The sequence below is a fragment of the Oncorhynchus mykiss genome, chromosome 6 (assembly GCF_013265735.2).
Source record: "Oncorhynchus mykiss isolate Arlee chromosome 6, USDA_OmykA_1.1, whole genome shotgun sequence".
NCBI classification, from domain to species: Eukaryota; Metazoa; Chordata; class Actinopteri; order Salmoniformes; family Salmonidae; genus Oncorhynchus; species Oncorhynchus mykiss.
This window is the reverse complement of record NC_048570.1, coordinates 56,960,698-56,974,417: the sequence shown is the minus strand read 5'-3', so window position 1 is coordinate 56,974,417 and position 13,720 is coordinate 56,960,698. Positions and strand designations below refer to the sequence as shown.

At 41.7% G+C, this 13,720-nt stretch overlaps 1 protein-coding gene across 1 annotated transcript; it reads left to right on the top strand.

Annotated features, from left to right (window-relative positions):
- The first annotated feature begins 2,351 nt into the window (after nt 1–2,351).
- Nucleotides 2,352–13,662, top strand: LOC110526190 (complement C1q tumor necrosis factor-related protein 4). Its single transcript, XM_021606941.2, has 2 exons — nt 2,352–2,515; nt 10,623–13,662. Exons 1-2 carry the CDS (start codon nt 2,373–2,375, stop codon nt 11,734–11,736), a joined length of 1,257 nt encoding a protein of 418 aa, XP_021462616.1. The 5' UTR covers nt 2,352–2,372; the 3' UTR covers nt 11,737–13,662.
- Nucleotides 13,663–13,720: the final 58 nt, after the last annotated feature.

Here is a 13,720-nt window from a genome sequence, read left to right as displayed (position 1 = left end):
GGGGGAAAGCACTTCCCGTATGTAACAAGATGATAGACTGGAGTCAGAAAAGGATAGTTCAGGATGTGAAGCAAGAAGGACGCAATTGGTGAGGTGAGAGTGAAATAAATCAGAATCATAAGACTAGAATGACATCGACATGGTTGTGGATGCTCTTTCCAGGGACGATCTGCACCACGGTTGAATATTCCCGTTGTGTGCGAATTCCAACAGTACACTCATGACCAGTGTTATTTCTGTATTCCATCATTGCCTCTTGCTGTGGCTAATCTCTTCATTTCAAAATGATCATCTCTAATCTCAGTAAGATCCATTGCCAATAACAAATTGTGTACCAATTGTATGGCCTGATTTAAGTAGAATATCTGCATGGTGCTATTTTTAGTTCCTCAGTCTGTACTAAAAAAAATAGCTAATGAGGAAAGTAGGCCAGCCCAACTTTCAAACGGTCTCTGGTCTTGGATACAGTATATCAAAGGGTCCCCATACCATCTCCAGCAGTACATACATTTCAAAGGGACACATGGTTTGTGGAACAATACTTTCCGTGTGCATCATTGTGAGGTCTGAAGGTGGAATGGATGGGCCTTTCATCTACTTAATGTTAGTTGTTGATGTTAAAAACATGAGTAGCAGCATCTGACACGCGTACAGTACACATGAAGGAGAGATATGAGCCGTAGGCAAAAAGCACTGGCGTCTGACTGTGTGCTGTGACTGCATTCTTATTATAAATCAAGAACGCAGCAACTATTCAGGACAGTACTGAGGTCCTTAGTACAACATCGAGTAAAAAGAGCCAATGTGACAGTCACCATTTGCAGATCTCTATCCTGAATTATTAAGCAGGGGAAATTGTGATTGCTTTAATGGAAATCGCTTGTTCCATCACTCATATGAGAATATTCAATCCTCTTCTGCTGATCAAACCAGAGTCCATCCTTTCTTCATCCACACGCCACCAGCGGATACCTTCCACAGATGGGGATCCTAATAAAATACCAAAATATCAAATAGCTCCCTCTCCATTGCATTTGTGTGCTTGGCATCCTTGAATAAGAGTGTGCTCAACAATGGGCCCTGATTTGATACCAGAAGAGTATAATTAAAGCAATATACATGTTGGTTTTTCCTCAAAAACATTCCCTCCAACTGTCTCCCCTACCCTCCATAGCCATGCTGTCAAAGTCATGTGTACAACAATGACAAAAGGAGGATGACAAATGCTCGGAAAGTAAAGGCTCAGATGTCACTTTACATTGCAATAACCATATTTTGGTGTCCGACTACAAATGTGTTCCTCATTTCTCTCAACGTTGCCCTGAACTACCATTGTCAATGTCGTTTCCCATTCACAATAAGAATAACCATGTTTTTTTTTTTGCTGTTGAGATTACTTATCTCTTTAGCATTTCATGATATTTCAATGAGAATCTGTTTTGAGCCAGAACACCTACCAATAAATGTTCAGTAAATAAAAAGATGCATGCACACTAGAAACCATTAAAACACTATCAAACGTGAACCAGAACCTCTGTGTGCCATTCAATACCAGGCATGCAGCATTTACATTGACTCTGGGAATTGGATTTGATTTGATTTGGCCTCATTGATTACCCAGGAGAGTGGAGGAAGGATGGAGGGCTACTGGTCACAGAGAGTGAGAGAACTTTGGAGACATCATCTCTCCCCTGTTTGTTCTGAGCCAAAATGGGTCATTTGCTGCAAACATGAACAGAATGGAGGTCCACATGGTGCTGAATTAGCAGCACCTGCTGCAGGAAGAGAGCGTGTCTGCCAAGTACTGGGAAAGTTACACATTGAAGGATTGCTCATTTAAATATGTGCAGGAGGAACAGACATTTGAATGAGATTATAAAAGAAGTATTGTTAGATGAATTTCAATTTGAGGGCATTACATGCTATCTTTCTTCCACCCTCTTTCCCCCTGAGAATGAGGATAATGACTATAACAATGTGGATGGGTGTGAAATTGGCAACGTTGTTGCCATATAACAAAGCCCGTCAGTGATTAAACCCCGACAGGCTCTCTCCTCCCCTTTCATGTGAGCACACGCGCACGAGTGCCCTCGAACACACACACACACACACACACACACACGTAAACAAACATATTCACAAACATCCAATTAGAAAATATAGAAACTTTATGTAAACCCATTATCTGTTTGAGATACATGGAACATCATGCTAAGACATCACATCAAAAATCCCCTCACCTTTTCCAATACCCCCTTGTGTCACCCCGCTGCAGAAAATGCCTTAGTAGAGGAGCGCTCTGCACTTCCAGAGTCTCCCTGATCAGATGAGGAGCCCCTTTATCACTCTTATATCCTCCACTGTGTGTGTGTATGTGTGTGTGCTGCTTACACAGCCTCACAGACAGCAGCAGCAGGTTGATACACACAAAGACAGTGAACGCTTCCTGGTGCAGAGCCCTTTTGAAGAACTTTGAGCATTCCTCTCCTACAGCACGGTCTCCTCCTACACAGAGGTAAGGACACCTTGAGCGAAGGGTTACGGCAGTATAGAGGGGGTTACTTTTTGTCTCTTGCATGGAGTAGATGTTGTGCATTTTACAGTCCTGTCGCGTCTAAGCAACATGCATTGTTTGTCTGCACCGATCTACAACGACATCGATATGGAATCCGGACTGGGTGCCAAACACTGCTGAGTATATAGGAATGTATCATTTCATCTATCATGTACCACTCTTTATCTCAGGGAGGTGAGAGGATTGCTGTAGGCTTGAGATTGTGGTTTATTAGTTGACTCCGGGTTACAATGCTCTCTGCCTCCTGCTGTATTCTCAATTTCTCTTCCTTTGTTCATATTTGAGTGTATCCAATGCATAGACCAGAAGAAGGTAATAACATCTTGCAGGAGGATGCGTGGGCATGGTATATAGAATATTATAAACTGGGTGGTTCGAGCCATGAATGCTGTTTGGCTGACAGCCATGTTATATCAGACCGTAAACCATGGGTATTTACTGCTCTAATTACATTGGTAACCAGTTTATAATATATTATATTATATTATAATAGCAATAGGGCACCTCGAGGGTTTGTGGTATATTGCCAATATACCAATATATCCAGGCACTCTGCGTTGCATCGTGCATAAGAACAGCCCTTAGCACTGGTATATTGGCCATATACCACACCCCCTTGTGCCTTATTGCTTAATTAATCTACAGTACATGGAGAACACTAACAAAGAAAGAGCACCTCCATCATCTCCCACCCAATCCCAGGTTCAGGTTGATCGGTCAACAGCAGTGGGAGGTATAGAGAAGAAAGGAGATGATAAACACGGAGGGGGCTTTAATCTTCACCAATTCCAATTGGTGCATAAAAGCAGAAAGGAACATGTAGACAAATGCAAACTCGGTCAGGCAGGTGTCCTAGTTAGAGGGTCAGGCAGGTGTCCTAGTTAGAGGGTCAGGCAGGTGTCCTAGTTAGAGGGAGTTGATGTTTTCATTTTTTTCTTCAAAATGTGAGTGGGAGGATTACAGGCTCAGTCATACACACATTCAGCCGAGTTGTCACTATAGCTAAGTATCTAGATCTCTGGTTTGAACCACAAAAGTTTACAATACAAAACAAGACCGTTAACCTCAAAAAAATTCACACAGAGGGAACATCAACTCCATTATGGTATTTTTTTTATTTTATTACTAATATTAAATCTTGCTAATTTTAAAAATTGTCCAATGCAACTAATCTTGCCCTACTGCAGAGGTTTATGATACTGTAGGATATAGGGATATGGAAGGATAATTGGGTTTAACTGCATTGATTGGTGTTTTCGCGACCAATAAAAATGAGATTTGATGATAGCGCTGGTGGGAGTATCATGTATAATGAGTACTCATGCCATGTTCATCAAGGAAAGAGAGAAGTTGGCCTGTCAGTTTCATACTTTGTCCCATGGGCAGTGGTTGTTGTGAAGAGGTCCCTGCAGTCCCCAAACAGTGGCTGTGTTTGATACTCCTTGCTGCGAGTCTGCCTCCACCCTGCAAATCTTGAGCCCGTCAGAAGCCAGTCCGTCTATGGACTCGTTTGGGGAGCTGTCAAGTCAACTTCTCAGTGAACCTCTCTTCTCTTCACACAATCAATATGTGAGATTCTCGCCAGGTGTCTTGCTCCTGTTGGAAGGGTGTAGATCGAACACAAACCGTGCTTCGCTGTTAATGGACTGTGTCTGTGTGCTTCTGGGTCATTACTGCTGTCACATTATAAACGATGGGACTGTGCATCAAGGGCCAGTCCAGGGAAAGATTTTCCTCTCCGTTTTTTAATCATTGTGGCATGCGCAAAACGTCCAATGGTACAACATAGTTTCACAGATACAGATTCCTTCTCCAGCCTGACATTTTAAAAAGCTCTTTGCTCTCATTTCCCCCTGTTGCTGGTTCTCTCTCTCCTACCCCTTTTTTCTCTCGTTTGAGCCAATGATCCCAGATGGTGACAGATCCCTGCCTCGTGTTAAGGCTCCACTTGAGCAGTGAGATGACATCTGGCGAGGATGTGACTAATAAAAGGGACAGAAGCGGCAGGGACCCTTCATATCATGTCGGATACCAGGGTCCTCCGACTGAAGTGTGCATTTTGATATGCATTCTCACAGATGTAGTCAATTTGTCTTAACCATGGGGCTGCGCTGTCGAAGAAAACAGATCAATGTGATCCCCAATGTCAATGGTGCAAAGATAATTTTAAAAAAACAACATCCTTATTCAAAGCAGACGTAGGTGATGCTAAGCAGAAATTTACATTTTGGAAATGCAGAGAGAAGGGTGGTGAGTTTATTGAGAGGAATATCCACAGCCAACCCTTAACTTGACATGTTATTGTAAATGTAAGCTAATGTACGCACATCTCCTTTGATAAATGTGCCAACTAAGCAAATGAACTATTGTTCACAGATCCAACGATAGGATGATACGCCTCTGGTATCAGCCATATGTCTGGGTGGTAACTGTGGCATAGTGGCGGTACACCTCATTGTCATGTATAATTACATGAATTACCACAGATAGCTAAAAGAGGGATGCTATTATCCTGGAATTAGGTTTGAGCAGGTCATGTTCAGAGGCTGATCATATGGGAGAGAGGGGATTATTACACCACATTATGCCTATGACAAAGATTGAGTGGCTCGCTTGAGAGTGCCTCTCATTACCTTTAGGTGTGGGGCAATGATGTTCTTTGAACATGTAAAAACACATTTCGTACATCAGTCTCATTTTAGTTACTATGAAAATGTACGCTTTTAACTTGTTTTCTCTCTGTTGATTTTCATGATTGTCCTCTGTGCAGTATATCCTGTAAATTGACATAAGAAGTATAGAAGAAAAATAGGAATAAATAAAGAGAAGCCACTTGTCATATTTCAAAATAGACCCCATGGTGGGTTTGAAAAACAAACCAGAACATGAGAAGCAACTGAAAAGGGCACTGGATATGATTCCACTGTGTTTCTGTGTGTCTGTTTCATTTAAACCCTGTGTATACACACAACATGAACCTGAAATATGCTGTAGCAACATGATGATGTCTGATTAACATAATCCTATATAAATAACACCCGGATTGCTGTTGGGTATGCTGGGTTATTGAAAACCTAATTATCAGGGTATCATTTTCAAAGCTGTTGATGTTTACCCTTGACAGCAGTGCTATTGCCACGGTTCTGTGCTTTCGCAAATTAGTTTGTGCTTGATTACATGTTTTTGTGGGTCAATGCCAGATTTTGAGGTTTTTGTAATCCTGTCTCCCTCCCTACAAGATTCAGCAGACAAAGCGTTTTCAACTGTGCTTCCGGTGGGTGGGTTTAAGTCAAGGTGTTATTGGGAGCAATGGAAATATTTGTTCTTGAGCACAATGGTTGTTTTGTGTGCAATTCTGCTTGCAAACCTTGGAACTGTAAGGATGACATGTATTAAAACATGTACACTCTTTATGGGGACACAGAAAACGCATCTGATATCCATGTCTGAAAAGCTGTGGAGACATATGAAACTGTACATGGTAGTGACAAGTGCTTCTTTCATTTTGACCCTAGCAGATGGGGGGGGGGGGGGGGGGGGGGGGGTTGTGTCCTCACCCAGGAACAATGGCCCTCTGTTTATTGTTTCATCCACAGAATCCACAGAGGGATAGAAAAGGGGAAAGAAAAATGTCATAGGAAAACCACTATATGAACACTTAAAAGTAGTAGCCTCTGCCTCAGAAAGAACAGCAGTGAACCCATCAAACCACATCTGATCTCAGCTAAATATACTATACAGTGCATTCGGGAAGTATTCAGCCCCTTTCACTTTTTTCCACATTTTGTTACGTTACAGCCTTATTCTAAACTGGATGGATTTTTTTCTTCTTCTTCTCATCAATCTACACACAATACCCCATAATGACAAAGCAAAAACTGTTTTTGAGAAATGTTAGCAAATATATAAAAAATAAAAATAAAGTGAAATTTCCCGTTTACATAGGTACTGAGACCCTTTACTCAGTACTTGGTTGAAGCACCTTTGGCAGCAATTACAGTCTTGAGTCTTCTTGGGTATGGCGCTACAAGCTTGGCACACCTGTATTTGGGGAGTTTCACCCATTCTTCTTTGCAGATCCTCTCAAGTTCTGTCAGATTGGATGGGGAGCGTCGCTGCACAGCTATTATCAGGACTCTCCAGAAATGTTTAATCGGGTTCAAGGACATTCAGAGACTTGTCCCAAAGCCACTCCTGCGTTGTCTTGGCTGTGTGCTTAGGGTCGCTGTTGTCCTGTTGGAAGGTGAACCGTCACCCCAGTCTGAGGTCCTGAGTGCTCTGGAGCAGGTTTTCATCAAGGGTCTCTCTGTACTTTGCTTCGTTCATCTTTCCCTCGATCCTGACTACTCTCCCAGTACCTGCCACTGAAAGACATCCCCACAGCACGATGCTGCCACCACCACCATGTTTCACCGTAGGGATGGTGCCAGGTTTCCTCCAGATGTGAATCTTGGCATTCAGGCCAGAGTTCAGTCTTGGTTTCATCAAACCAGAGAATCTTGTTTCTCATGGTCTGAGAGTCTTTAGGTGCCTTTTGGCAAACTCCAAGCGGAGTGGCTTCCATCTGGCCACTCTACCATAAAGCCCTGATTGGTGGAGTGCTGCAGAGATTGTTGTCCTTCCTGTTTTTCCCATTTCCACAGAGGAACTCTGGAGCTCTGTCAGAGTGACCATCGGGTTCTTGGTCATCGGCCTGACCAAGACCCTTCTACCCCGATTGCTCAGTTTGGCCGGGCGGCCAGCTCTAGGAAGAGCCTTGGTGGTTCCAAACTTCTTCCATTTAAGAGTGATGGAGGCCACTGTGTTCTTGGGGACGTTCAATGCTGCAGAAATGTTTTCATACCCTTCCCCAGATCTGTGCCTCAACACAATCCTGTCTTGGAGCTCTACGGACAATTCCTTCGACCTCATGGCTTGGTTTTTGCTCTGACATGCACTGTCAACTGTGGGACCTTATATAGACAGGTGTGTGCCTTTCCAAATCATGTCCAATCAATTGAATGTACCACAGCTGGACTCCAATCAATTTGTAGAAACATCTCAAGGATGATCAATGGAAACAGGATGCACCTGAGCTCAATTTCATGTCTCATAGCAAAGGGTCTGAATACTTATGTAAATAAGGTGTTTATAATTCGAATAAGCTGTTTTCACTTTGCTATTAAAGGGGTATTGTGTGTAGATTGACGCGGAATAAAAAAAAAATGTAATAGATTATAGAATAAGGCAGTAACGTAACAACATATGGAAAAAGTCAAGGGGTCTGAATACTTGCATGGTACAGTATGTTGCACATATGACATATTATATTTGTAGTATAGTATGTGACATTTTACTTGAGCCTACTATGAGAATATACTTCCAGAAATGGATTAATTTCATTGCAAATGTACAATAGGCTACTATTTACGTTCAAGCATTGTACCTTAACTGAGAGTCTACCTATTGCACTTATCTAAATTACACAACCTAGGCCCGCTTTTTGATCCATCCACACTCCAGGGATGAGACTATTTGGTCCCCATTGGGACTTGTTCATTTCTGAGCATTTGTTTGTTATCACTTCTAGCAGATGGCTCAGCGTGGTGGAATGCTTTTCACCAACAGCATTAAAGTGAGGAAATGCTGCTCTCTCTAACTTATTTTGGACTCCCATAGGCCTAGTTATTTCACAGTGTCCCTAAAAAAAAATCACGCACACATGCACACACTCAAAATAGATTTCAGAATATTAAATAATTACAAACAAGCTGTCAACATCCAAAATAGAAGTGATGATGTATTCTGTTCATATTTGGTTGAATAGAAAAATGTCTCATTGTAAATTCCTCCAATGTAATTCAAGATGTGATGCATAAAATGTCACATTCACTGCAGGGGAAAGACTCAGCCCTCAGTCATCATCAAAGGCTTGCCATGTAAATTTATCCACAAGCGATTTATTCGTCTTTGGATGGAAACAGGGATGATGCGCTCATGGAGCATATTTCAACATGTCACTGGGCATCAACCATAAAGAAATGAGCAACTTCTTTGCAGCAGGCGGGTCAAATGCAGAATGAAGCAAATACTTGAGGCTGCTGTCATACAATACTAGAACTGTCGTTCATCGATAGCCTCACAGTCCTTAATAAAGAGCAGCTGAACCCAACAAAAATATTTCTCTAGTTTAAAACGGCTTATGTTGCATCGATATCATTCAGTGTAAAACTGTACTGTACTAGTATCATTTTTTTATCATAAAGTCAGTATCTTCCAAAACTGAGATTTGCAACAGCTGTTACATTCCTACTTCCATTGGATATTTCACGGGTGATTTCGATCATGCCCATTTGCCCACTAACACGGGATGGTAACGTGTAGGGAGACTTGTCATGCACCGAGAACCAGCTGCACCGATTGTGCTCTATGCAATTGTACGGCAGAACCTACAGTGAGATAGACCTGCCCAAATTATGGAGCGCCTCTGACTTGTTTAAATAAGACAATATGTCACTAATGTTATGTTGAAAGAACACAATTGGCTCATAAGTCCTTTATCGAGTGGCCACTTGCTAATGTCTTTGATAGTGATCATTGAGTCTGCCACTGTTCTGGGCAAAATGAGAATTGAGACGTTGCGCATCCCAACTGGAACTTGTCAATATTCCAAAATTCAAAATCCATTCGCAACCTATTTTGTAACATGATTTGATGTGAAACACTGCCAGACAGACGCACACTCCGGTAATAGATAGTGAAAAAGTTGTCAAAACAAAACGTCCAAATTAATTGGTTTATCTTAAATTAATTCTGACTCTTTTGAGGGCGAAATGCTGCGACCGTGGCTCAAGAGGGACAAACAACAATAACTGCCAGGGTACGACATAGCAAACATAACACACCCACATCGAAACCACATCTTGTACACAAATCTAGTCTTCCTTCCCGAGCAGCAGAAAATCACATGCGGAATCGTTGAGTTCAGTCCCCGCAAGGAGGAGAACTAAGTGTATTGTGTTCATATCAGCCCAAGTGCTGTTTATAAATAGTAATATCAATCCCATGGGATCTATTTTTTTCTGTTTAATTCCTTTACTGTTTGAAATGTTCAGACTCCCCATACTGTATGTTGGTAAAGTTAACTTAAGACATTGCCTGAAACTCCTTCTGACAGGTCCGCTTCTGTTGTGGCTTCACTGATGAAGATGAATGTGTACTGCATCAGCAGCATCTCATTAGACAAATATATGTTTTGAACCTCACTGAAGATAGGGACAAATTAGAACTAGGAAATGACAATGATAGTGAAACCTGCCCGCATTGATACTAAAAATCAATATTTATTGCAGCACACACAGACATTTGACACATTATATTTTATTCGTTTGTATTGAACCTTTATTTAAGTGTGACTTTATATTTGGGATCAAGCCTTTAAATGGTGAACATAATTATGCTTACTGACTATAATAACTTGCACATAGAGAATGTTAAAACATTCAGCTTAATTCCTTTCGATGATTGCTGTTGATTGCTGGCGTGTTTCTGAGCAAGCTCCTTTGTCAAAGCACTATCACATTTTCAAAGATATTGGGTTCAATATAGTGATGAGACAGGAGAGAGTTAAGTCGTGATATAATTGATGTTGAGTAAACGGATGACTTCGGGTGAAGCTGAATGTGTGTTTTCTCCAGTTGGTTTGGCACCTCGGACAGCGGAGGGCAAATATTCTTGTCTATCTTTTTTGTTCCTTCATTAGCTGAGTAAAATGAAAGCCTATGCTAATTAGGAACGGATTAATGCTGCTTCTGTTTGGGGTAAACATATTTTCAAAGCAAGTGTCTCAGAGAAGGTTAAATCTTCAATGGATCCAGGTGGTACTGAATCACTAATAACAATCTCACTTGTTTCTGATTTGACTTCGGAACTGAGCTGGCAAAGCCTTGAGCTATTCGATTGTTGACATACAGTCAATTCAGAGTAGAGTATACCTGTTGTGTATTATATTGAGATTAAGCACCTGACTTTGTTGTGTAATTAACTGGGACAATCTTTTTCCCACCAGGAAGATGAAGATACCAGCTAGCAGTCTCCTGATTGGCCTGATGTGTCAGGTAACCTGCATGTGGGCCTTTGCTCGCCTGCCTGAGGATGCAGAACAGCGGTCTGCCTTCTCAGTGGCACGGACCAGCAGCATGGAGGGTGGACCAAAGATGGTGGTGACCTTTGACAAGGAGTATGTTAACATCGGTGGGGACTTTGATCCAAAGGCAGGCATGTTCCGCTGCCGCATCCCCGGAGCATACTACTTCTCTTTCACAGTGGGGAAATTCCCACGTCGGGACCTGTCAGTCATGCTAATGAAGAACAGGAATGAAGTGCAGGCCATTGTGTATGATGAGAATGCGGGAGAAGAGCGTAAGGTGCAGAGCCAAAGCGCCATGCTGCAGCTGGACTTTGGTGACACAGTCTGGCTCCGCCTTCATGGTGATCCCCGCTATGCCATCTACAGCAACACAGGTCACTACACCACCTTCAACGGCTACCTAATCTACCCTGACACCTACACCTTCCAAGACCCCAAGCATGAAGACCCAACTCGTATGTATGGAAACGAGGCGGCTGCCAATGACCACACCCTAACTGACCAAGATGGGCTAGGAGAAAGGGACAACATAGAGAAGAGAGAGGAGGTAGAGGATGAAGAGGGGGACCAGAGGTCGGCCTTCTCTGTTGGCCGCACTCAGAGCATCGTAGGGGTGGACCAGGGCTTCCCAGAGCACCGTCCTATCGCCTTTGACACAGACTTTGTCAACATTGGCGCTGACTTTAACGTCACCGAAGGTGTATTCACCTGCCGTATTCCAGGAGCTTACTTCTTCTCCTTCAATGCTGGCAAGCTTCCCCACAAAACACTGTCAGTCAAGCTGATGAAGAACCACCTGGAGGTGCAGGCCATGATCTACGATGACAGTGACACTGAAAAGGCTCTGCAGAGCCAGAGTCTGATGCTATCTCTGCACCGTGGTGATATCGTCTGGCTTTATAGCCACCAGCGCGATGGCTTTGGAGCATACAGCAACCATGCCAAGTATATTACCTTCACTGGATTCCTGGTCTATCCAGACCTCCAAAAACCACCCACCAATCAGCAGCAACAGCAGAGCCGGAAGCCATAAGGGACAGTGTCAAGAACACAGTTGGCTGTGGACCTACTACACTCAATTATTCTATGTCCAGCTAATTCTTTCAATGGGTTTACTTTGTCAAACTCCAACTTGGAGTCTTGAATTCAATGAAGATATTACAACTTGCTAGCATTTCTGATATTTTCAGGATATGATGTCTCAGTTAATACTTACTTATCTGGATTTTTAACATACCTTTATAAAATGTCTTGAAAGGCATGGTCAAATAACGGGGACACTTGTTTTGTGTCAAAATGAGTATTTTTCCTTCATTTTAGAGTGAGTTTCTGCTAAGGCCCGTGTCTGATCACAATGAAATAAAATGACATTTTGAACCAAAAAGCATGACCAACATTTAGAATAAAATGTCCCTTTACCCTGCACGGCTATCCATTGGACGAAGACAGACACCATATTCACAGAGCACATGCTAGTTTTGGACCTTGAGGCACCAGACTCATAATTTCATTTCTAACTTAGTAGAGTTGAATTCATTTCCTCAGATGGTTAATGCTGTGGAGAAAATGTAATATCCTATATCATCCCTTATGATAATCGTGCCGGTTTAATTCACACACCCCAAGAGAGAAAAATGCTGTTCAAATTGTGCCAGACTTCAGCAAATTACAGTCTCAGTTTGAGGGGTAATTTAAACAACATATAAAAATAGCATATAGTTCAATTTTAATGTTAGTTTTACACTCTTGAAAATACTGCATTTTGATTCTCCACATCAGTATTGTGAGCCTATTGGGTTCTCTACACCATCATCTCTGGGTAGTGTTCCTTTTGAATCAGCGTCTTATCAAAAGGCATAAACACAAAATGTGACACAATGAATAATGAGACAGTATTTCAGTAATAGTTAGTCTCCCAGTTAATAGTCATCTACTATGCGAATAGCAGGTTGATGTTTATTGTCATGAATCTTGCCCTGGAGGCAGAACTGAGCCATTTGCCCTAGATGGGCCAGCTGCAAAGTCAAAACTGTATTTTTGGTCTTAATTTAAGGTTAGGGCTAGGCATTATGGTTAGCTGTGTAGTTAAGGTTATGTTTATAATCAGATTTTAGGACTAGTGACCATTCTGCATAGCTGCCTCCAGAACAAGATTCATGAAGAAAAACCACTAACCTGCCCGTGACGGCGTTGAGTCAGGCACATACTCACTCCTGTGGTGCTGCCCTTACACAACCTACTTTTGGAGAGCATCCTTCGTCACACTCTTGACTCCCTAATTGTGGCAACTTTTGTACTTTGAGGGTGAAATGACTTTTTCGATACAGCGATTTGAAAAATATTTGAAACTGAGTATAATTTTTCAATTTGTATGCGAAAATGATAGTTTAGCATTTGCTTTGTAGTTCAATTTCAATCATTCTGTGCATGGGCTGCAATAGGAAATAGTCCTCTTGAGTTGAGTGGACCAAATTTGTATAACAGCTTTAATTATATTTAAAAACCACTAGCATGATAACTTGTGAGGGAGTAAGGAACCCACCAAAAGTATTATTTCTTAGAGTTCAGTGAGATCAATTTCCAGAGAGATAACAAGCATTATGATTTTTTGGAATTGAGTCTTACAGAATATTTTGACTTATAATTTCATGCATGCTGTCATGGAGAATAATCGTTTAACAGCTTTGCAGATATTTGTAATGATACCGTATTTCTATCCAAATGTGATTTTTGGTAAATAACTTTGTTGTAAGTGGTATGTTGGTGACTTGTGCTTATATCTTTGTCCTTACAAAGGAATGATTGTAAACTAAATAACATTTTGCCCTGGGTACATTCAACCCATGTGTTAGTACAGTCAGCTTCTTGTTGGCTCCTTGAGATGTTCAAAATATTTCTTATACAATGGATGCTTTGGAACATGTGAAGCAGAATAAATAAAAGTTCATGTTTATTTTTCCTGTGCTCTTATTGGTAGAAGGCACATCCATGTCAGTGAACTTCACCATGCCCATAGG

Coding starts and splice junctions, on each gene's coding strand:
- LOC110526190 (XM_021606941.2), top strand. CDS start 2,373: ATGTGTGTGTGCTGCTTACACAGCCTCACAGACAGCAGCAGCAGGTTG. Junction 2,516..10,622: donor CGGTCTCCTCCTACACAGAG/GTAAGGACACCT, acceptor TTTTCCCACCAG/GAAGATGAAGATACCAGCTA.